The sequence below is a fragment of the Halictus rubicundus genome, chromosome 1 (genome assembly GCF_050948215.1).
Source record: "Halictus rubicundus isolate RS-2024b chromosome 1, iyHalRubi1_principal, whole genome shotgun sequence".
NCBI lineage: Eukaryota > Metazoa > Arthropoda > Insecta > Hymenoptera > Halictidae > Halictus > Halictus rubicundus.
The window spans coordinates 12,070,512-12,096,499 of NC_135149.1; the positions used below are offsets into that span (position 1 = coordinate 12,070,512).

The 25,988-nt window shown below is 43.3% G+C and overlaps 1 protein-coding gene across 7 annotated transcripts in view; it reads left to right on the plus strand.

Moving 5' to 3' along the window:
- The first annotated feature begins 3,384 nt into the window (after positions 1-3,384).
- Positions 3,385-25,988, plus strand: part of By (focal adhesion protein tensin) — a 247,087-nt gene continuing 224,483 nt past the window's right edge. For 3 of the 7 annotated variants that reach the window (XM_076788232.1, XM_076788258.1, XM_076788240.1), the window contains exon 1: positions 3,385-4,564. In XM_076788232.1, the coding sequence (XP_076644347.1) occupies positions 4,472-4,564 (93 nt within the window). In that variant the 5' untranslated portion in view covers positions 3,385-4,471. The remainder of the gene's footprint in view (positions 4,565-25,988) is intronic. The other 4 variants (XM_076788223.1, XM_076788263.1, XM_076788271.1 and 1 more) reach the window with 2 other exon arrangements.

Consider the following 25,988-nt stretch of genomic DNA (forward strand, 5'->3'; position numbering starts at 1 on the left):
GTATTTTGCATAAAGGAAGGTAAGTTAATTTTGCGCGTGTTGCTAATTAAAATTAGAAAGAATGACATAATATTTAGAAAATTATTATACGTTGATTTTTAATGTTCCATAAAAGAATCTTTTGGTAGAATATTTTAATAATGAATTCTGTTCCTTTGATAATTTTGTATGATATTTTACTCATATTTTCGATCTGCCTTTTATAATTAAACGCGGTTCTTTGTCTTATTTTAAATAAACTTGAAATTTGTAACAAGGTAAAGAGTAAAAGGAGCAATATATGTATAAACACGCGTATATAATTTATGTTTTTTGAAATTTCCTGTCGACAGATTTGTTAGTTCTGAAAGCCATTAATGTTATTTATGTAACGAGCTGAAATCTATACGAAACATTCCTCAAGCTGTTTACTGAACCATAATAATAATTAGTCAGCTATAATGCGCCAGTAATTGGAGCGAGACGTGATACGTGGGAGATAATAACAAATATTCTAATTAACGTCAAAAAAATATTAACATCGCAACAGAAAATTATTCTACATCGAACAACATGTTAAATGACCAAAGACCACGTCTTAGCAATATTAAAATGCCTCACACATTCTACCGCAATTTGTTATTACTACGAACGGAATACTCCCACGCCTTCAAAAATATAAAAATTCAAAAACACATCATTATTCTCCTACGAATTTCTTCCGATCGTTAACAATCCATAAAGTAATAATAGAGAAGCTCCAAAAATTATTCGAACTCCAAATTTTTTATTTTCGACAAAATATTATAATTTCGTAAAGAAGAATCGTACGACGATAAATCTGGACTCATTCTAATGCTTGAAGTCTCTACTTTCACTCTCTATCGTGAATTTTCTTCTAACATATTTTTTTCAACACTGGTGCATCGATATAGCGGACAGAGATGGATTGAACCGAAGACAGATTATTTCTCGAAAATGCTACAGCTTGAAACGCCTATAAAAACATTAGAAATTTTTTTGTGAACGAATCCACCATAGATTTGAAAATTGGAGCTTCCCCTTTAAAACGACATCTTCAAACTTGAGATACGATTTTTTCTGTTCGTTCTATGAAGCTTTAAATGAAAGGTATGATGATCGAATGTCGAAGTCGAATTTGTTCTTCATTTCCATTGCATAGAACAGCAAAAAAAAAGAAATCCTACATCAAATTTTAAGGGATCGTTGTAAAGGGGAGGCTTCAATCTACGAATCCTTCGTGGTTCCGTTCCAAAAAAAAAAAAATTTTCCAAAGATTCTAGAGAAGTTTTAATTAATAGAATTTTCAAGACAGAATATGTCTACATTTTTCCATCTGTCATATCATTAGAAAACATCGCCGAGTAAAATTAACGAGGAGCAACGAAGGTAGAGGCTCCAAGCATCAAAACGAATCCAAACTTGTTGCCGTACGATCCTTTTTCAATAACGTACAACAGTTTAAATATTAAGTACAATAGCTGGAATTCTTTTCGGAGTCACCGCGGAAGAGCAAGGGTTCGGAGCAAATTAGTCTCAAAAAAAAAAACATTCGTAGGAGCCAAAATTAATTATCAACGAAGACGGGGGAATATAAACAGTTGATTTTACTGATCGTCTCGGTAGAGGAACGAGAGCGATCGGTGAAAAAGCCGAGGAGGCGCAGATGCGGATAGCCGAGCTGCGTTTCGACACGGATTGTCGATCCCTGCCGCCCCTCTGTCCGGCCCTCGGAGCGCTCTTCGGGGTCCCGGCTGGTATTTTCTGTCAGTCGACGGCGGGCCGCGGGTCGAGCTGGTCGAGAAAACACCAGGCTCGTCAAACTAAACTTGTCCGACACGTGTACCCGTTCATTCTCGCGCGTATTTCGAACGAAACGTCAAACCAAGATCCTCCGGCACGGGGATGCGAGATGCTCGGATCTAAACTGGTCCTCGAAGCAGGAACGACGACCCTGTTGACACTTGACGCACGGTGACTAATTAAATTGAAGAAAAAATGTTGTCCGTCTTCACTCTAAATGTTCAATATTAAAAACTGCCTAGAAAAATTAAAAAAAAAAAAACTGCCACAAAAGCCGGGGCCATTTTTATCGAATAAGTCTGAAGGCTTCGGCCGATTATTTTCATTCTGCGAGTGATTTCGTGGGAAGGAGGCTTACGAAATCTTGCATCACGGTATCGATTTTGTTGAATCCGCGTTAGCGATCGAATAGAAAGTCGATCGTGTGACCAGGCGAAAAACGAGCTGGTCGCTCGCTGGCAATTTTTTAATCGAACACCTGTCGTGATCGTTGGTCGCCGAAACGAGGCAGATCGTGGCAAAAGGATTGTTCTCGCTCGAGGGGGGTGGCTCGTCTCGGTAGATAAGGGAAGCGGTGACCCGGACTGTCAAGGCGCAACTATAAAGTCGACGATAGTGAAGTCGACAGCCGCCAGTGTCGCGGGAGCCGCGCGCGAGAGAGGACCGTGGCTCTTGTACGTCGCCGCGAGGCAGAACTCTGCACGCGAATAAACGAGCACCGTTCGCCGCGTATCGTTCCGCATGCAGCTGCGTATCGCACCGTGAAGAAACGCGCACAGTAAAAATTCAATAATCCGAGCCGCACGGTGCGCGCCGGGCCATGTGCGATTGAGCTCCGCGAAGGATCGGCCGTGTGACACGCGGGAGCATTTCGAAAGTTTTGCGATACAGCTGGCGGCGATTAGGATCCCTGGCGAGACTGACCGGGATATTGACGGCGGGAATACCCGAAGAGTCCTTCGAGAAAAGGGTCCTTACGAAGTTCCTTGCGAGCGCTGAGCTGATTTGCTGGGAGATTGAAGGATCTGAAGATTGAGGCTGTCCGAAGTGGTCGAAGGTTTTCAAGATGAAAGTATTATTAAAAGATCAGTGATCGAACATTTTCGTGAGAAAGAAACGAGCCTTGGATTGACGAAGAGAATCGAAGCATTGAAGAGTACATTGAATGTAGACGGTGCCAGAGGTGATCGAGAATTTTTCAGAAATTATGAAACTATAAAAATCGGCGATTTCTAAGAAAATGAATTTTGGATTTCCAGAGAAAAATTGAAGCTCCGGAGAGATGAATTAAATATAAACGGCGCCAGTGATGATTGAAGATTTATCAGGAAAGATGAAAGAATAAAATCAAGGACTGAAAGTTCTCAAGAAAAAGTAGTGTTGGGTCTTGGATCTTGACAGAAAAATTTATGAACAGGAAGATTGAAGTCTAGAGGATATATCTTGAAAGTAAAGCATATCAGAAGTGCTTGAGGATTTCTGAAAAATGATAAAGCTTTATTGAGAGCACTGTGACCGAGAATTTTTGGTAGAAGTTTGGCGTCTTGAATCGTGACAGAGAGATCTGTGAAGAGGAGCACCAACGCCCTGAAGATATACTTGAAGAATAGAGGATTACAGTGATACTTGGAGGTTTCTGAAAAATACTAAGAATTTGTAAGAAAGTCGGTGAACGAAAGTTTGCTTAAGGAAATAAATAATACAAGCCATCAAGGCTTTTTAAAAACGATTGAAAACCAGGAAAATCAATAATTGTGAGTGACTGAATGAGAAAAATCAAAGTGACACTAGATATTTCAGTTCAGTTCATCCGAAAAAGGATTAGAAATTTTTAAAAAATTCTAAACCTTACTAAAAAGGCAAGTGGCTGAAATCATTTCATAAAAAGGATTTATAAATCCTACAGCTCAAAGAAATAGGTAATAAGAAGCTACAAGCTTCGAGAATTTATATAAAATATTGAAAATCAATAATCGTGAGACTGAAAATTTATTTCATTCTGCAGGTAAGGAATTATAAATTTTAATAAATCCTGAAACTTCAAAGAATCTTCGAGGCCTTTAAACCTCGAGAAGACAAACAACAAATCCTTTCGTGATTTTTATAAGAGATTAAAAATCGTGACTGTTATTTAATGGGAAAAATCAGAATGACGCCGGAAATGTTTTTGATCCTCTGAACAAAGGATTATAAATGTCAAGAAATCCTGAAACTTCACAAAAATCACAGCGACGTCATCTTGGTGGAAGGAACTTGAAAGTCTTAAATCCCGAGAAAATAAATAAGAAGCTGAAGCTTTGCAGGGATTCTAGAAAGCTCGAGTAAAAAATTGAAGTAACGCCTCGGCTCATTCGATTTCTCGAATAAAAGCCAAGTAAGGCAGAGAAAGAGGGTTGGCCCAGGGTGTCCCATTTCGCAGAGAGTGGTTTAAACGGGGATTTCCATCGGGTTCTTTCTCAACTCCTCCACCATAGAGTTCGCCGCGCTGAAGGGTACCGCGAGGGCTGAGCCGAGATGCGTCCGCGATCGAGCGTCGCTTGTAGAAGCGGAAAGCCGAGGGAACCTTGAGGGATTCGCAGAAGAGAGACGCGATACAGGAAGAGAACGAGGAGGAGGTAGGAGGAACGAAGCGAACAGGGCAACGGAGAGGCGAGAAAACGGCCGAGGAATGCCGTGGATAAAGTGTTTGGGTGGCGGAGGCGGAAACGCCAGAAGAGGCAAACCACTCAGCGTCAGCCAGCCGATCCACCTGCTCGTCAAGGTAAGATTCCTTCCTCTTTTTACACGGCTGCGAATATTTTTTTTCCAGCCAGACCAACAGGGTGAAGCATCCCCTAAACCTTCGAACACCGACGATCTTAAAATTCTCACGTGCCATATGGCCCTCGCGATTTTTGCTTATCAATTACCATATTCTTCTTTCTCCACCGAAAAAATTCCTTACTTCTACAGGGCTACAAAATTTTGTACAGCCCTAAACCTTCGAACACCGACGATTTTAAAATTCACACGAGCCACGTGGCCCTTGCCATTTTTGCTTATCAATTACCATACTCTTTTTCCACTGAAAAACTTCCTTCCGTTTACAGGGCTACAAAATCTTGTACAGCCCTAAACCTTCGAACCCCGACGGTATTAAAATTCACTCGAGCCACATGGCCCTATTTTTGTTTATCAATTACCATTATTCTTCTTCTCGTACTGAAAAATTTCTCTTTTGAAATGACTACAAAATTTTTTACAGTCCCGAAGCTACAAACATTTTTAACCCTTGAGCGGTACCACATCTAGCCGGACTATGAAGTATCACACTGGGACCTACATAAAATTCCATAAAAATGTGCTTGGACTACTCAAGTATGTAGTCTTAAGACTGAAAACCCGAAATCTTTCGGAGAAGTTCAATAAACTTGATTGAATTGGTATATTTTGTCGGGGGTCATGAGAGACCCCAGGATACCATTGCAGGGTTACAATTCACACGAGCCACATGGCCCTTGCGATTTTTCCTTATCAACCACGATACTCTTGTTTTTCTACCCTGAAGAGGCCTCCTCGAGTAAATCTTGAAGGGATTCTGGCCCAATGGATGATCTTACGCTCTTTAAGCTCATTGGCGCGATTATACGCTATTAATTCAGCCAGTACACGCTTATCCACTTCAACCGATATATTTAGAACACGACGAGTGACGTAAACATTAACTTTGTGATTTGTTCGAAGCGAGACGGAAGCTTCTAGATTCATTATGAAGCAGTTTCTAGTTTCGCTGTTATGTCAGTTCATTCATTAGTGTTTTTACGTAGATATATAGTGCGAAAGGCAGATGTAGTTTGTGGAGAATAGTCGCTGAGAACGATTTATCTCCGAGGCGATTATCATGAATCGACTCTACGAGAATCGTGTGTTCTAAGGTCAACTCTCTCGCGCCGATAAGACTCTGATAAGTGACACTCGTCTTTGTACCCGTAGGCTAATTGTCTTAGGTCTAGATTTTCTGGCGAGATTCGAACGATTGGACTAGCTCGCCAGATAAGCAGGGAAATTAGGTGTCGGGAACAGATGGTTCGGTGGGAATTAATTAGGCTGGCTCCACAAAAACTCTAGAGCATATGGTGGCTAAATGAATGCTCGGAATAGTGGCATAAGGTCCTAATTTTAATGTAATCATTCAGTTTAATGTCAAGTCGTGGAACTCTAAACAGAAATCATTTGTATGTATGCTTGTTTTACATACCAGAAATTAGTATTTAATACTAATGTACGTAGTCGTCAAAACACGTGTTTGTACATTCAGAATTTTGAGTACATTGTATGATTGAATAATGTACAATAATTAGAAACAAATAAGTCTACTAGACATTACAAAATTATATAAAAAAGTGGCGTGCAAAAATATTTTACCAATTAAAGTGTCCGCAAGTTCATCTATGAAAAGTATGTCTCCTGGACATATTTTATTTAACTCAAATCGAGTCCCAGTTGTCGCCAGAGGGAAGAAGCGGTTAAACTTCACCTCAGGAAACCAGAAATTTGTAACTATTTAGGATATAATCCTGTAGATTTTGGCGAGAAAATGCCGAAAATCCAAGTTTCAATCCCAGGAGTACGCTAGTTGAAAAGTTATACGTGTGTTGAGATGTGCGATTTTCGGCGTTTCTGGCATGTAAAAATTTCTGGTTTCCTGAGGTGAAGGAAGTCAACGAAGTCAATATACAACAATATACTCTAAAATCATCCGACAGTTCGAACGAAGAAATGAATGGACGTAACAAAGGGATCAAGGTTCTAGAAAGCCTTTGAGGCGGTGCCCCTTAAATGTCACAATTTTCACAACCCTTTCGCTATTGACGATCGCGTGCGAGTGGGTGTCACTTAACGATTGCGTTAAGAGTCAGCCAGTAGGCAAGATAACGAGTAGGTAACCGGGAACGTTGCTATCAATTTAATTGGTGAGCGGTGGCGAGGTATCCTCGAATCGATACAGAGTGCCGCGGAAAGAAACGGGGCCTCGACCGTAGAAATTAATAAATCAACTCTACTTCCTCGGAAGGGTCCAGAGACCTTAGCGTCCCTTCGTCATCCCGAGATTTCGTATCTCCTGGTTTTATAGCATTCCGGGGTGAAAGAAACGACTAATAATCGTTTTAACCGTTGGAACTTTCCTCCGAGGATCTTCTGTGGATCTTCCACCTCTCTCTCTCTCTCTCTCTCTCTCTCTCTCTCTATCTCCCTCTCTTTCTCCAGAAGTTTGTTTCCTGGAGGAAAACGCTTTATTAAATCCTGGAACTCGGCCGCGTAATTTTGTATGATCTGTGTCTTCCATTTCATTAATACTCCTGCGATTCATATTGTTCTGTCTTAAATATGAGAAGTCCAGGAAATTTATTCGAAACGGTACTATAAAAATAATTTCGTGAGCTTCTTAATCCTTTTGAAGCCGAATGACGACATTAAAAGTAACTGTATTATAATCCGAAACGATTTTTGAAATTTGTTTCTATTTAATGAATCGCTAAAAATTCGGTATGCATAAAATGAAGCAAAATCTGCGAGTTTAGGAGCATCGATTGTGCCTCATAAAAAGAAATTACGTCACGCAGTTGCACCATAAACATGCCGTATCCGCGGCGCTAACTAAAAAGCCCACAACTTCGAGTTTCATAATTTGTTTGCGGTCTCTTGTCACATTTGTCGGTAATTTCGCGCCTGGTCATAGCAAACGCGAAAGAAGAGTACTCTGCCGTCGGCGGCTTCCTGCTTCGCAAATGATCGTCGTGGTGAAAAAGTCTTCTCTGCTGGGTAATTTGAAAAATCGCGGAACGCAAAAAGCCCGCGTCGCCGTCGTCGTCTCTTTCGGCCGTTCGGTTCTTATTAGATGTTTATTTAAATTCCAGTTATGTATGCGTGTCGGGGCCTGAGCCTGGTAATTCGCGAACGCGCGCGTTTACGTCGTTTTTACAGGACGCGGAATGGCAGCAGGAACGGCCACCGTATTCATTCCGCGGAATATCGTATCGCATCCTAAGTGGCGCTTTAATGAAATCGCCGCCGCGGGTGGTACAGGGCTCCCTCGCTATTATTTAATTGCGCGCCGCTATTAACGCGCGATTTTTTCCGTCGGCTCGTTCGCCTAACGATCCCTACGATTCGACCTACCGCTACCTGGAGCCTCCGACCAGGCTCCTGCGACTGCAACGAACCTGCAACGAGCTCTCTCCTCCTTGCCTCTCCCCGCGGAGATCCTCGTGGGAGACACTCATTGATAATTACAAGCGTCCAACTACAATCGGACGCCGTAAAATCATTTTGGCGTTGATCGGAATGCGAAAAGTGACTATCGATGACAGTCGCTTGACGTTTTGGGCTCCTGGGACAGTTCTGATATAGTAGTCGATTTATACAGGGTCTCCCGAAAATGTTGTACTTCGTTGAACGGGGAAATTCCCGAGGTCATTTGAAGTAACTTTTTCTTTTGCGAAAATGTTCTCTGCAGCTTCGTTAAGGAGTTGTTAACGAAAAACACGGACCAATCGGAGCGCGGCTACTGCGGACGGATTCCGTCTCGGCCAATGCCAATGCAACGCCACGCTCAGCGGGACCTGCGGCCGCGCTCTGATTGGTCCGTGTTTTTCGCTAATATCTCCTTGGCAAAGTCGCAGAGTACATTTTCGCAAACGAAAAAGTTACTTCCAGTGACCTCAGGAATATCACCTCATCCAAGGAAGTACAACAAACTTGGGACACCCTGTATATCTAATAGGAAAAGTTATAAGCGAAGATGCTACTCATTGGGTTGGTAAATTGGAATCGTAAAATTCGAGCAGTAAACGCGAGCACTTGTTTTAGTGGCGGGTAATTGGGGACGGACAGCTTCTGAAACTCCTACATGGGGGTGAGACGCCTATGTATCTCTACAAGTATGTAGTAACAATATTATGTAACATATTATTATCCTTCCGTAGGCAACCAGAGTCGTTTATATCCGCAGCGATATTTCAAGAACTCCTATTTTTCGATATCTATTTCTTCTCATTAATTCTTTATCAGAAAAAATTAATCGTGAAAAATGAGGCTGTAGACGGAGGGTTAAATGCATACCTGGAAATTTTTCAGGAAGAGGTGAAAAAAATTATAACGATAGCCCGCATTTTCTCTAATTGTCCGAGAAAAAATTAATAAAACCGAGGATCTAGTGGAGAGGATAAAAGCGATACGAGAAATAGTTAATGTGCGATCGTTCCGGTAACTAACGGAGATAACGACGGATCGTTAGTCCAAAAGGGTCCGAGCCGATTTTACAGGGTTATTTACGGGAGTAAAATGACGCTGGTAGAAGGACCGTCCGTAGCGGTTATACAAAACACACATGATCTCGCGTTACCGATACCTGGAAAAGTCGCTGAAACGTGAATAACTTGAGCCCGATGCCGGTGTTCACACGCAGGAATACGCGACGACGTGTGCGAGCGATCCACGTTCACGCGAATGCACGTTGTCTGTTATTATAACCGTACTATTATCGGTACTATACACCTGCGCAGCGATCGCGAACGCCAGCGAATGCTAGCGTCTGCATATTCGCCGGCCATCAGCGAGCACGCTTCTTCCGCGGACCTGGCAATTAAATTAACGCGCCCCCGGCAATCCGCAGACTTTTTCGCAACCAGGAAGCTTTGTATAATAGCTACCTGCCCCGAGGAGGAAAGGCTGCCCTCGGGAGGTGTCTCTGACGATCCCTCGACCCTTCGGGATGCCACGAATATTTATGCGAACCGAACCGATCTGAACTGACAACGTAATCCGAACTTCTGCCCTTCCGTAATTCGCAATCTACGGACCGTCAGAATGGACACGAGCTGGGAAGAAATTAATGGAGTTAAGAAACACTCTTGCACGGTGGTATACTGCGAAGTTTATTTTACAGTAAAAAATTTATTATTCTTGCGTCCTCCGAGAAAAAATTCATTAAGCCAAGGTGGCTCGCTAAAGAGATCACAAGATTTTTGCAGCGACAATAACATGTTTAGAATTCTGTAAAAAATGTATCATTTTACGTAGGCCCACGAAATTAACCACAGTATGAAGTTTATTTCGACTTAAAAGATATAATCATTATTTATGTCTCCTCTAAGAAAAAAAAAAAAAAAAAGAAATAGATTTGACCTCACATGAGCAGACATGCCGAAAACCGAGATCACGTTTGTCATACTGACAGCCCCACCGCGGATTAAATAGTTAATACTGACAGCTCCGTTTCAAGGCTAAAGAGCCCAGTGGCTCTGTCGAACGGAATTCCGTACATAGCCTCACGTCGCCTACAAACACGGTCAATTAAGTCAGCGCACCTGTCGGCCAGTGAGGTGTATTTTTTCGTCGTCGGTCTCGAAAACACGTACAGCACAGAACCCGGCTTCTTTTTACCTTTACAGTTTTTGCACACGCTGTTTTCCTAGCGAGCGAGCATGGCGCCGAGATGATCGCTTCGAGCGGACTTAATTGCGCGTCGGTGATTTAATTGTGTTGTTCACGTAGCATTATGCGCGAGAAAAACGGTAGTGGGAAAATCCCGCGTCTCTTTTTCCGGTGTCTAAATGTTTGTTATTGGATCGATGATTCACGAGATGAGACGGCGATTATCTCCGGCGAAAGGTTGGACAGCGAGGCTCGCGGTGAATCAAGTCAGGCTCATAATTCTCTGGGAAGATTAGGAAATCCTCATAACTATCGTCATCAGCGGGCATGCACACCGGTGTGTGCTCGGTCGTATATTACCCGACGAAGTATGCACGCATGCCATTGACTCGAACATGCAAAACAATGTTTTATTGGCTGGCTCCCTTACAGTACAGAGAAACAGAGAGGGGAAGGAGATGCTGTTTAGAGCCGCGACCAACTGCGAAATTAGCTCCCGCAGTTATTAGAGAAGCGTTCTCGTTGCTATATAATTTTCTTTGAAATTTCAATTTCGATTTAGCGATTACGCTTAATACGCTAAGTGCTAGATTACCATTCGCAAGAAACTTTAAACTCCTCGACTCCCTTCCAGAGATTATTACTTGTGCGTGAACTACAAGATACTCTGAATGTAACCAAAGCCGAGCCTTTTCGATTTACAGCGTATCATTTCAATAATCTATCAAAGCAACTTTTGCGGATGATAGTCGTTGTATTTAATTTGTTTGAAAGTGGAAATCGATGGGATAGATTACGTATGCAATTTTAATAGTGTATGTCTTTGAAATTGCATACAGTTTTGAAATTGTATGCAATCGGTTCATGGGAAATTGCAATTTAACCAATTAGGGTCTCCCTTTGTATGATCCATTTGGTCTGACGTCTGTGTTCATTTTCTTAGCGAAATGATTATTTAGTTCGTCCGCGCAACATAGATTTGCTATGCAAATTCAGTCCTTCATGCTTTCAAAATAATTATCATCGTTATCTACGCTTTTGGTCTCCATTTGGCTAATTAGAGACTTCCTTTCCGTTTTTACGAAAGTGGCAGGTCAAATCACTGCAAAATCAATTTTCATTTCAACTCGCAAATAATCTGTCAATTTGTCTGCAAATTAACCTTAATCCCTTATCTATTTCCTCTAACTATTTTTTGTCATTAAATCCACAGTTTATTTGAGTTCTGAGACAATAATCATCAATAGTTTGGTTAACTTCACCTTGGAAACCCAGAAATTTTTAACTTTTTACTATATAATCCTGTACATCTTGATGAGAAAATGTCAGAAATCGAAGTTTTTAAGCGAGCAATTCACTGGAGTTCAAAATTTATGTGTGTTTAAAGTTGCGCGATTTTAAGCGTTTTTTATAGATAAGGCGCCGCCATGTTCGATGAGCGGAATCGCTGGATGGCAGCACAAGCACGCGCTGATGTCGATAACGTACATTTGCAGTGGTCGGCTCTCTCTACCGTTCGATGACAACTTGTCCTAGAACAAAGTGTAATCGTTCAACAGTAAACACGCATAACTTTTGAACCATCGAATTCCTCGCCATAAAACTTCGAGTTTTAGCATTTTCTCGTCAAGATGTACAGGATTATACAGTGAAAAGTTAAAAATATATGGGTTGCCAAAGTGAAGTTAGGCTAACAATTTTTATTTGATAAGTTGCAGAATTGAAAGACGGAACAGATAGCATTTCAATGGCATCCCGTGCCATTGTTGATCTCCCACTCACGAAGAAAGCACTCTTCGCACTTAACCACAATCTGATCCCATTGAACAGCATCTTCGCCCACATTTTAATCCGATTTACCTTCGATGCACCTCTCTTCTCTCCACCTCTTCATCGCGTTTGACGCATGTCTGCGAGCCCATTGTCGCCTGACAATGTACCTGTGTCTCTCTCTCTAATTATAGGAATTGATTCCGCAAAGCTAGTTTCTTCCCCGAACATCCCAATTATGAAACAATGAAGGAAACTCGAAGCTAACAAGTGAACTTTACCCATCACCGATGCGAGCATAATGGCGTCGCGAGATGGAGCCCCGTTTCTGTCGGCACCAGACGCGCCAAATTCCACGGATTAGTCAAATAACCGAGTCGTTACGCACTCTTCAATTTATGCCGAAGTTCCTCGGACTAACCGAGAAGGGACCGAGAAGTGTGTTGATCTTTCGAAAGGTTAGAAGGCCCCGCTTAGAATCTGCCTACGCGTTTAGCTTACTCGGCAATGCTCGACGAGACCTGGCGGACTTTGCTCAATAAACTCGAAAACGTTTGCTCGAAGCACACAGTTTTTATTTTACACCTTTTAAGCGGCATCACAATGTTGTCGGCGCCCACGCGCGGTCTATTTCTCGGACACCTTGACACTAGGCGAACGAACGTGTGTTGCCACACGTGGGAAACCTCTGATCCCTCTGTTGCTATTCGCGATCCTTGTTGATAGAGTCTTAAGCTAATCGCGATTAGATTAGATTTATTTTAACACTAGGTTTACGGAACAGAAAAAGTGGCGAATTTAGATTATTTTATAAAAATTACAAGAATATACTTATTCAGATTTTTAGCGGCTTTTGCCACGATATATGTTGAATAAATGGTCTATAAATGCATCTATACGATTTCAACAATTATAAATTAAAAAATTTAGAACCCGGCATTTTGACGGGTCAAATTATAATTGGATTTAAATAGGTATCAAATCGTGAAAAATCGCTCCAAACACATGAAACTACAAGAAAATTGGAAAGAGAATTCGACTTTCTTTTTAACGATAAAGGTAACCTTAACAAGCTATCTGTACTCTTAACGATAGAATTTAATTCACAGTGCTCGATACAAGAACAGTTTTATTAAAGAACGAGATTTCTAGTTGGTTAAGTTGCAATTGGATTTAAGCGCACAAAGGAGTGAAATCTCTAAGAGAACGATCCCGTTCCATTCTTTCAAATAAAGCAATAAATATAAGTTAGCAAATCTTCTTCGAAAGCAGCCAAAAAATCCTCCTCCGAGAAGAATTACGATTCCATGTAAATCCGCGAGAAGATTCTCGGTCCAATTATCACCTCCCCATTCTGTAATTCAAATACAAGAACTATCTTGTCGAAAAGGAAATCCTTAAAACATTCCAAGCGTAAAGCGAGAAGCGGAATCGATTCGCCGGCTTCGAATAAAATTCCTGTTCCCCTTTGAGCGTCTTAGAAATCGACTACACAGGTATCTTTCGAAGTATAGTGTCGGACCGGCGTTAATCACGACGAAATTTAGGCCGGATCGGCCTAACAAGATTAGACCGAGGTAGTCAATTAACTTCTGCGAGTTCATCCTTGCCCTATTTTCGGCGCCAGGGTCGTCGGAGACGGGTTGACCCCTCGAAAAATAATCGTCAAAAATAGTGCGTGTTCCAGACACCGTCGACGGGTATCGTCGTCGTTGTCTGTGCACGCCTAACAGGTCCCAGCCGTGCGACATTCGCCGAAGTTTCATCAAAAAGAAACTTTGTCAAGTTTCCTTGCGACGGTACCAGATAAAATTATGGCTTCGTTGGTCGCTTGCCCCTGTGCGTCAGTCTGCCAATTTGTAGCAAGTGTAATTGAAAACAGTACAAACACGGGTTCTAACATTTTTAATTTACGAATATTGAGACGATGCTTCCATGAGGAATAATTCAACAAATTCATTCCTTTTGTATACTCAAGAAATGGCTAAAAATTTTGAGAGGCACATTCTTGTCATTTTTATAATGTAAAATTGTTGCTTTCGGTGTTCAAGGAGTTCTCGGTGAGTTTAAGGAGCCAATCAAAATCATTAAAGGAGAAAAGGAATTTCTGTTTGGCTCGCGTCCATCGTGATCGATGAGAACAATTTTTATATTGCATAAAAATCTGCAGTGAATTTATAGCACGTCCTGCTGAGACACCTGCAGGTCGATGAAATTTGACGAACTGGCGCACAACGGTACAGAGAGGCGACCAGCAAACCCATCAAACTTTATACCTTGGCAAGGACATTGACGAAGTCCGATTTTTTTTAATCACACCTCGCATATCACTGCAAGGCTTGGGTTTCGTTGGCTGGCGAGGACAAAGGCGAAAATTTCGCGGATAATGGAACTGTTTGAGACACTGGTCCCGTCAGACGAGAGAGATTCTTTTAGCGGCCAGCAGGAAAAAGGAGCGCGGGGGCGGGGAAGGGGAAGCGAAACTTAACGAGCAACGGAATCGAGAGAAAAGAAAAGAAACGCGGCGCTGCGGAGATTAAATCGCGCGATACCACGGCTAACGATTCGGGTTCAGTGCCGCTCTGCGAGCGACGATGCCCCGACCTCTCGAGATTCCTTAATTGCAGCTGCACGCCGGTGCGCAATTAAAAGTTCTTCAATTAGGACACACGTCTGGCGTCGCACTGTCTCGCGATTTTCTCCCTACCCCGGGTCAGCTGCTCGCAGTCTTTCCTCCCAGACTAGGAGTGCGAAAACTTGTTGGGATCACTTCGTGCACGAAACGAGACGTCCTGAGCTCTCGAGATTTGTAATTTTATAAAAGTGCCTCGGTACCGCTCGCAACCAAATAATTGCCAGGTGAACACTTTATCTACCAAGTCCTACACGAGACTGATGTACAGGGTGTCCCAAAAATGTTGTACTTCCTTGAAAGGGATAATTCCCAGGATCATTTGAAGTCACTTTTTCCTTCGCAAAAATGTTCTCCGCGGCTTTGTTAAGGATTTATCAACGAAAAACGCGGACCAATCAGAGCGCGGCTACAGCACAGGGATCCCGCTGACGTGGCGTTGGCATTGGCTGAGTCAGAATCCGCCTACTGTATCCGCGTTCTGATTGGTCTGTGTTTTTCGTTGATAAATCCTTAACAAAGCCGCGGAGAACATTTTTGCGAAGTAAAAAGTTACTTCAAATGGTCTCTGGAATCACCCCTTCCAAGGAAATACAACATTTTCGGGACACCCTGTATATTCCTTCATAATAATGACAGGATCAAATTTATACGATCAAAAGATTTCTTAAGAAAATAATTCTATTGTAAAAGAAAAAAAAATCGGAAATTCGTCATTTTCACGGTCTCGGTAGCTCTGCTGTTAGGAGTCGAGAAATTCAAGACGCTACGAGGACGCATGGGGAAGGTCTTTCTGCAGATTCCGGCGGAGGATGAAAGAAGTTGTTATATTAGTTCTTTCTAGAATGAGTATTTATAACTGAGAATGTGCTTCTTGTTCCGAGGCGTGCGACATAGCTTAAGAATTCGTGGTGTCTGAAAGAAGCATCGCACAGCTGTTAATAGTCGTTTCAGAAAAATATAGCACTTCTTTTATTAGTGGTTCATTTTTGTTCACGGAGCAGAAATATCGGATGAATTAAGAAATATTTTCTTTGAGAAGAATCGTGTGAGAATTCGGAGAGCAACTGCCAGTATTTTATTTTAATATCACAGGCTCTAGAAAGAAAAAGGGCTCTGTTATAAACCTGTAGTTATAAATACAACGAGTACATTTATTCAGATACTCTTTAGATTGCTATAACTCTTAAATCCACATTCATTGTACAGATTTAAAAAGATCTGTTTTATAACACCACTTTCTACAACTTTGTCCATATTGTAAAAAAGAAAGAAGAAGACAACAAAAAAGTTGCTCGATGTAGCTTCAACGTGGACATAGCTCCCAGTCCCTAAGGGCGTCGTTACTCTCCGCAAAAATTCCACAAGGGAATAAATGTTTTTGCAGGAAAAATTGTTTAAAAACGAGAAAGATACCTTCCCATCTCGATTCCCGTTGTACCTACATTTATCAAAGACTGAAGATGCGTTCAAAGGAGTCTTTCTCCGGTTTCTCTCAACTTTTCCGCAGAGGATTTCGCAACGTTCTATCGAGCGATGCGAGTAGCCGATTCCGCGCTCAGTTCCGCGAAGAATCCGCATGCACCGGAAGCTCGCGGTGGGTTACGTCAGCGTGCAGCCGAACCGCGGCCACCGACAATAAAATAATTCACGTCGAACAGAGCGGCCAGTGTGTAGGTACGTTTTGCCTGGAAACAGCTGAGCGAACAAATTCCTTTCGCAACGGGGCAGAGAAGAACCTCGCGAAAGCCGAGGCTCCCGCGAACCTCCTCGCATATTCGCGCAGCCTTTTGTAAGTAACAAGACTGCGCGCGCTCCACGCTTTCTGACATTTCGCGTTACGCGCCCGGATTATCATATTACACGCGTGTACGTGCCGACACGTACGCGAGATTTACTTTTCGCGATCGCAGATAATAGACTGATGGATCATCCTGCGGCTTGTTGCCGCGTGTAACCCCAACCGATCCGATGCTTGCCACACACGGAGACATCAATTGTTCGCCAGAGGGGATCGACGGACAGCATCAATTATTCAAAAACATTCAACGAAGATCGGCTGAAAGACATGCTGTTTCCTCCTTGCTATAGCTCAGTGTCGAAAGCAGACGTTTCCTCAAGGAGCTGCAATATCTTTTATTGCAATCTTCGAATTGTGCAGTTGCAACAATGATTTCTCTGTGATTTTGTCCTACTGTTCAAGCTTTTGACACGTCCAATTACAAAGTTCTCATAGAGAGATCAAAGATTTTGGAGTTTTTAGTCATTCATCGCACAGACAATGTGAAATCCATGAATTCTGTACTGTTTTCGTAGTCTTCGAAACCGTCCCCACCGTACCGCCCACTGTCCCCTTCCGGTAAGCGCCGCACAGTGGGCAATTTTGACAAAATCGGATTCAAAATCAAGGAACTTTCGATAGGAATGAGGTAGAGCGATGACATTTTTTTTAAATGAAAGCTGAACTTTTGTAGAATATGGGAAAAATAGGGAGATTATTACCATCCAATCATTTCAACGAAAAAATGACTTCATTAGTTTTTGTCACAAAAATCTATTTTTTGCAAAATCCTGAGATCGGAGACAAATTTTGAGACCAGATTTAAAAATCTATGGGAAATGATGTATAGCATGTTAAAAAAAAATTTTTTCCGCGCGTGGTATTGGAAAAACTAAAATTTTCTTGAATTTGTGCGCGTTTAACGAATTTTCTCGAGGTTAACAAACGTTCGTACCACAATCTCTCTATTTTTCCCATATTCTACAAAGTTGCAGCTTTCATTTAAAAAAAATTTCATCGCTCTACGATATGGTCCAAACTGTGGCGTATTGCTACGATGATACGTACGGTGGGGCAACGAAGACACGAGCGTTTGAGGGGCCCCCACCGTGCCTTGCTTTAAATTATCTCGTTTTCTGCAATATAGCAACAGTAGCATTATGTAGAGCTCTAAAATTGTTTGAACGTATTTGTCGACGAATAGCAAAATTACTACATTCGAAGCATAGAAGTATGAGTTGAAACTACCAAGTACATCTTAGAGGAAACTTTCAGAGTTGAAGATGTAACCAAGTTTGGCCATTTTTACGAGCGCCGCGACTCGAGAGAACGCCAGTAGTAGAGAGATTTTCTCGTGAATAGGAAAACGGGAGAAAGGTTTTTGTGTATTGTCGAGTGTTTCCGTTGATCGGTGCATGGTTCGCGGGGTCTCGAAAGTTCCTGCGGAATCGCAGGATTGTTTCTCTGTCTAGAATGGTTGCCGGTGCAGCTTGGATCACGGTAATTCCAGGCAATCAGCCCGACAAACCCTTTTCACCGGTAGTATACTCGCGACACGACAGAATTCTTCCGTGGTCGCCGTGCCGTCGGCCGAGGTGAACAAAGGTCGTCGGATGATTTCTTGAGAGCCGGTAATGAGGAGCACCGAGACGAGACAGCGAGTTGAAAATACGTGAAATCTGTTAATTCTGCGCTTCCGCGGTCGGCTAGCCTCGAGATGACACACCGCGATGGAACAAAGAACGTCTTGTTTCGCCGCGCGGTTAACGACGTGCGAACGAACCGTGATTCACCGAGTGCTCTCCTCAGACGGAAAACACCTCTTCCATCAATGTAAACCCGGAGGAACGCGCGAAACATTGATATACCCACCCCAGTTTAGCGACGCTCCTCCGCCATTTTTCTTTGCATTCATTCTAGTTGGATGGTTATAGTTACCGAGCGAGAGTTCTCGTCTTTTATCCCATTTGGCTCTGATACTCTTCCGTATCGTTAGAGGATATTTTTATTCGTTTTTTTTTTAGAGTTATACAGCAGTTGTTTCCATTATTTTATATACTAGAGGAGCTCTCGGTTCGTACCACAGTTGGCTCTGACATACCCCGGTATCGTTAGCTGATATTTTTATTCATTTTTATAGAGTCATATCGCAATCTTTATTAGTTTTATTCTATGTATGTAGATGTCTTTGTTAGTTTTATATCACTTCTTATTCGTTTTGAAATAACGTAAATGGATTTGATTTTGATCGAAAAATAAACAACAATATCTGCGTTAGTATATCAATTTTATATTTAATTTTTTATTGGTCGAAAATGTAAAGAACAATCAGAACTTCGGTATATCCTTTAAATAAGCAAAGATTTACGCTTTACAGCGGTTACAGCTTGCGTAGTCCTACTGGCTACCATACACCGATGTAAGGTTTCACAAATTATTTACTTTCCTTATTGCTGATTTGTAATTTCAAACAGTGGGTAGATGAAAAGAATTTAAGACTGTCAGCACAGTGCTTCCAACTCAGTAGAGCCACTAAACAGACAAATACAATTCGATTTGGTTCCTATGTACTGCAATTATTGCAAATAATTTTTATTTTGTATAAAAATCCGTATACATTGACTTCACTAAAAAATCAGTATAATAGTTCCCACAGAAATTTCGCTGATTTTCCCAAAAATCCCGCAGACGATCATGACATTGGCAAATCAAGCGCTAACGACTCGCTCCCCGGATAAGCGTCGGTCGACGCAACAGCGTGGAACCCTCCAGCCTTTAAATCTCGATTTTCCCGGGGAATCGTCGAATCGGCACGAGCGCGCCGCCTGGAATATCAATTCTCGTATCCGGCATCGCGGAGGGAACTGTCATTTAGCCGAGAGAGAAGTCATCGACGCCCGGTCACGGTTCGATGTTCTCACGAGCGTCTTTTTGTATCCCGTCGTGTAAGACGGCCGTGGCTAAGCAACCGCGGCGAAGAGCTACGAGGCCGAGAGGCGAGGAACGCAGTCTACCGTGTATAAAAGGGTGAAAGGTGAGGATCAGTTAAGGGTGATATAGTGGAGGCGTTTAGTTAAATCGATCAGATAGGGGCTTTGCATGGCCCGTTGGTGGCACCCTCGTGCGTCCGGCACTGTCTTTCCCTGAATTATGAGCAACATCCACCTGCGCGGCCCTCTTCCTTGATCTGTATTCCCACAAACGGCCCTTTAGAAACCGAACCCGCGCCATTCCCTTCAACGATCCGCGATCTCAGCGCAGGAGATGTCATCGAAAAGAAACCGAACTCTGTCAGTTCCCTCGCGGAGGCATAAGATCAACCTTGATGGCTTTGCCGATCTCCGCACCCTCGTGCGCCAGTTTGTCGAATTTCGTCGAGCTGCGAACGCCTCTCGATATGTGTCACAAACAATTTAGTAGAACTAGCTTGTCTTTTGCAATTTTTTCTCGAGAGAGAGAACGGAATTAAATTAAAACTTGGGGGACCATCTTTCTTTTTCTTTTTCTTTGTTTTTACAAAATGGCTCGACTGGAATCTTCTCGCACCAATTTGAGCGGCCCAAAGTTTTCAGTTTTTAAGTAACATTTACTAGGAGACCGCGTAGGATTTTTTAACAAATGTTTAATCTTCGAAAAAGTTTAATTTTTCATAGAAAACTTCATCATGAGTGCGTATGCTTGTAGGAAGAAAAGATTTGAAATATATCCCCAGAATCCTATCACAAAACGTTTCCTCGCTGTCGCTTCAATGTGGACGTAGCTTCGGCCGCATGCTAGTTACGACGCTATTCCCCGGTTTCCACGGTGTCCCATAGACTTCACCTCGACCATCGACCAAGTATGTAGACGCGCGTCGCCGCTAATCGACACCACTTAAAACCACCGGTGAACCTTGAAATCCTCTCGACTCGTGAGAGACACATTAAACCGATGTACCGGACACTGTGAAAGGTGTCCACCGAGGAAATCGCACCTAATCGAACCTATCCGCCGGGTTTTCGAGAATCGGGAGAGCCGCTTTGGGACCTGGGAACGGTTTACGAGCGTTTCACTTCATCAACGGTATCGGGAACGGGGTCCGGGGATAATGACTCGATCGATGAACGATCGGTTGGAACCATTAACCCTTTGAAAGCATGCCTGACTAACTTTTCACGCGACTCCGAGCCGTCCGATCTCCGATTTCTACGTCGAACCGTTCGGTCTCCTTGTGTTTCGCAATTCTGGTGGAAGCGGTGATGGGAGCTGAAGTGATTCCGGGATTTTCCGGTAGAGAAGAGTCGGTCGACTGTCTCGACAATTTCAGAGAGTTTTGAAAAAGAAAATTAGTAATTCGAAATAGCTTGGACTGTAACGAGTGGACGGGGAATAAAATAGTTTTCATTGATAAATGTCTGAAAAAGTCAACCAGTAATCGAAACGCCTCTAGCAAATAGAAAAACCACAACCTGAACTTCCGAAAACAGTCGTCACTTCGAACTCTGAGCTTTTCGGAACCCTGCTGCAAAACTGGCTGCGTATGAATGGTCTGAAAGACTCTAGCAGCTCGGAAAACACTAATCTCACAACTGGAGCCCTTCAGCATCGTCGCCCCGATGTCGACGGCAGCTAAAACGTTGCAGCCTGAAAGCTTTCGAGACTGCAAAATGTGTGCAAAGTCGACAGGCGGTAACGACTTCATTTCAATGGCTGAGCTGAAGCGAATGTTGCAGCCGACATCGACCTTCTTTTTCCCCGGTGCACGTAACGCTGCAAATTAGCAGTCTCGGTTGCAAATCGAGGGGAACGTTGTTCCGGAGAGACACGCGTGTCGAATCGCAGCGTGAAAGCGCCGCGCCGCGGTTCCGCGCGAAAGAGGAAAGGAGAACGGATTATTTATTCGATCGACCGGATAAACCATTCGAGCACGTTTGTGCTTCCTGTTTGGGCCATTAGCTACGGGCCGTGCAATCGAGCCGAAAGATCGAGCCATCGCGTAATGTTTTGCTCGCTTCCGCGAAGACGCCCGCGATTTCCCATGGAAATCGAACGACGTCCCTTGTCGATCGAAAGGGAACGTGTCGATGGGGATTTATGGCGAATCAGCGACCGACACGGGCCTGATAAAACTCGCTCGACGACGCGATCCTTTTGTGAGTCAGCGAGGTGTACAGGGTGATTCATGAACGCTAGGGAAGTTATAGTTGCACGGATGGGATGGCGAGAAATCGAATCGGGGGTGGTGCGAAAATTAAATTTGATCGTTCAGGGTTCTGTATACGTCTCTGTGCTATCAATATTGGCCTTGGGGCGCTCCTATAATTTTTATGAAACGTTATACTGCGCTTCCTTTGGAGGACTGTTCAGAATCGCTGTCATATCGCAGTAGATGATTTTTGAAGAATGACGAACGTCCCGATCTTTTGAGCGATACCGTGTCCCAGGCGAATCATCGCGACATTGAGACACAATGCGAGTACGTCTCTCTGAAAGGCAACGATGACGCAACGTCGTTTCTGTTCTCCCGATGAAAGATAACGCGCTAATGAAAACGGTCTTGTTAGAACGCATAATGGGTGACGCGGAGCCCCATCGAATCGTCCGGTTATATAATTTTCCTTTTACACCGACGATGGTAAACAACGTCGTTATCCGGCTGCTTGTTCAATTGTTTCGTTGAACCATTCACCAGATCCGCCAGAATCTTATCTGGGAGTGCATTAGATAAGCGCCGACAATGCTTTCTAAAACTGCCATGAATCACTGATTACAAAATAATTAACTTGGAGACTTAGGGAATTCAGAAGTTCGATCTATGAGTCTGCAATCGAAAAATCGAAAAGTCAAAAAGTTCAACAGAAGAAGGATGATCGTCGTCGCGCAAATAGAACTAATATGAGGCTTGGACGTCGGTCGGACAATTTTCTGAACAATTATTGCGGTCCCGGTGGTTCACCTGTCACGGTAGAACGATTGCAGCGTAATCATCGGTGTTCTTCGCGATGACAGGCATCGATAGACGCGGAGGAACGCCTGGCAACGTCCTCTCCTCCTCTCCCCCCTCATCCCATATCTTCAGTTAACTGGACTGTGTTACGTGATTTTCCGGCATGGTTACATAGAACGTTTTCTTCGTTCGGTCATCCCGGAAAACCGGACGCCATTATTCACGTTATTGCAGGGCGCTGCATGCCCCCATACATCCCCATATCCTGGCGCGCTTCCCACACTCTGCACAAAAAGACAGCACACGCGTACCGTCACCAGTAAACTACGAACTGTGCATTCCCGACGCGAGAGCGAGTAAGCGAAAATGAAAAAATTTGTAACTCTGTACGAAGTATATACTCGTCGTGGAATGAAATTAATTACTCGTTATTTACACGTTAAAAAATTTGAACACTAGTAGAACATTTTTCAATCGAGGAGAAAATAAAGAAGAATCGAGTACGATCACTCTGATCAGTGAAAATTAATTTAAACATTTTTGTGACGATTAGAAATAAATTTGAGAGTATCTATACACATTGTTTTAGAAACCAACGAGAAATAAAAATGAACTTGTTGATATTTTTCACAGCTACCTTTAAATTCTAGAAACTAAGACGAACAATGCACGAACGCGCATCGTGCCAAATAATTGGTCGCGATATGAAAAATTTGTATGCATTCATCAGAGTCAGTACGCCGCACAGACGTTACTCCACAGGAATTAAAAGTCGCCGCGCATTTTCTACGTCCCCAAGCAACTTCGCAATACGATCTAGCAGCGCCTGTAATCCGCACGCCCACGCGCCAATCCCAATAGAGATGGAAACAGGTGCACAATTATCTGGGATCGTTTGCTCAAGGATTCCCGGTGTTTCCAGACTTGCTCCCGGTGTACACTTTGTTCCTTTGAGTCGTCGTGCAGCCGCGCCTCGGTACCATATTTTCTTATATTCCTCTCTCGGCGAGCTATTAGATTCGTTTCTAGAGAGAAACGTCCTCGCCGGATGGCATTTTGAAACAATAGCGGCGGTATTTAATTCTATGCAGTTTTCTCTGCTATGGACGAAGCGGGTCTTTAGAAAAATACTGCAGGAAAGGAAACTGGGATCGACTTTGTAGTGCGATTTCAAGTCTTGTATGCCTGGAGCGGAAATTAAAATGACTTTCAGAATGCCTCGAGTACAAACGAGTGTATTCTCCTTTTGTGTTCCGTATAGTTTGCGGTTGTCGGATCGTTATGGTTTAAACTTTTGCACAAATTGTTTCGATGATCAGAAGAGAAGGGAATACATGTAGAATTTCCGTGGGATCTATGGAGGTCTGACCAGGAAGATTTAAACGAAGGGGAACAGCTATGGGGCCCCCACCCCCCTCTTCTCTTTCCACCGTCGAACCCCGACGATCCAAGCGCAATCGGTCGATCTACACGATTATTGGCTATCGCGGGATCTATACGCCGGTCTAATTGGATTTATTAATATAATTAAAGCCAGAATCGATGGGGGATTATATGTAACTGTACCTGAAGCTGCCGGAAGTCACCCGGGAGGACACCTTTGAACCCAGGAATCCGTTCGGCTCTGTGTGGCGTTTGTCACGATGTTTATCGATAAGGGCTCGCGACTACTTCGTCGAACTATTCCCCTCTGTGCCCCCTCCCCCTTATCCAAGGGGAAATTAATTTACGACGGTGGTCGATAACCATGCGCAAAATATTTGCATCCCCTCGGGACACGCCAATGCATCTTGGAGCTCGTAGACGTTTTGTCCCCTTATCTGATAACCGGCTATTCCGAACACGTAATTTCCGGATGGTAAACATTTGAGCCGGGGGAGAGCGACCCATCAGCGACATTTACTCCGTAGGGCGAGGGACGAATTCGGACGGAGAGTGGCCCTTGTGCGTCGAGTAAGCTGCTTGGAATCTTAAGGTTTTGCAGAGAATTATTCTTTCGAAGATTTGGGAAACTGTCCTGGGAACTATTGCCAAGAAATTGTTGGTCCTGGATCATTCTATGCTGTCTCTGTTACTGTGAAATATTTTTTTCGGACTTTTAACAACTTCTTTAAACAATTCTAATAATAATCGACAGCAATGTTTTTGGTTAAGAATATGACAATGGGTATTAAATAAAGGATACGCATTCAATGGACCCCCATTGAAAATTGAAAATTAAAATTGTTGAAACTTTGACACTATTGATATTATTTTAATAAAACTGTCAGTGTTTGAATTTGATTGTTTCTGTCTCTCTTGCGCACTAGGCATTGACCCACCCAACGAGACGACAGTTGCGATAAGTCAGTTGTTACTATTTACTATTAGTATTTATAAATGGAGCCCCCACCGTGGACCTGCCCATTGATGTGCGCGCAAACTTTAAACGCTTATATCTCGAGAACCGATTCAGATATCGAAACGGGACAAAATGCATTGGAAACAGCGTCGACTCTACCATCTTGTGCGCGTATTAACAATGGTAACTTCTTTGTCCTTACAGTTGTTATATAGTGTGGGCCGGGCAGTATTAAAACAGGACAAAATTTCTTTCGAGGAGGATAAACTATATCACATACCATTCGCGTCAGTCGCCATAATCTTCTTCAAATCTACGAACATAACTTGACATTCCGGCCCAGTGTCATTTCTGTGGCAGAAATGAAATATAAATTACCTTACACGGTGCTGAAAATGTCAGCACATTCAGTCCTAACTAAGAACGGTGAAGCTAAAAATAGCATTGACTGCTTCCAAACAACCCTATTCAAAACTGCAAAGCCTCAGGGCGGCGCTTCCTTCTTTGCACCAAGGTCTGCAAGCGTAAATTCATTCAGGATCGTTTTAGAAAATTCGCCGTCCATGTCTCTGCGTTCGCATTCGTCGGCTCCCGCCGTATTAATTTCCGACGGAAGTTCGTTTCGACGGAAGTGTCGTTGCAGGCGGGTTTGCGCGACAAATCGCGCGGGCACCGGCACCGGTACCGGCGCGGTGCGGCGCGGCGCGCGGCGTGTAGGCACACACGACACTGTTATTGTTGCTGTAGCACATTGCCGAGGGGTCGTTTGGTGGCTGACAGCTTGCCGGAGACGAGCATAATAATGTGCCTTTGTCGGAGGGGTTGGAAAGTTGCATCGCGGCTGGATATTAGTCGTCTCGTCAGGCCCTGAGGGGTTGTTACAGGTGGAAGCAGGCGGACGGGGCCCCCGCAAAGAAACAGAAAGTCTCGCCGAACCTGAAAAGGGGAAATGAGGCGGACAATGACTTCGCACGCCCGTGAATATCCTCCTGGAGCAATTTAGCAACCGCGGATGCTCTCTTTCCACGCCCCGAGAAGGAAACCACCGGCGCCAGCCGAGTAATTACCGACGCGCCGTTTGAATAACAAATCTGGAAACACTGGACCCGGCATACAATTGTAATCGTTACTAGGCTCGGTAGTAATTAGGAACTGCTGGCTTCGAGTTTTCTGCCTCTAATCACCCGTTAATTTTACTACGAGGGGCTGTTCGTACCATAAACAGCTGTTGGGGTGCTTTCGGTAATTCGATCGAAGAGGCACTATTTAGAAATACAGTCTCTACTCGTTATACGTGTCAAATACCTAGCCGATACAAGTC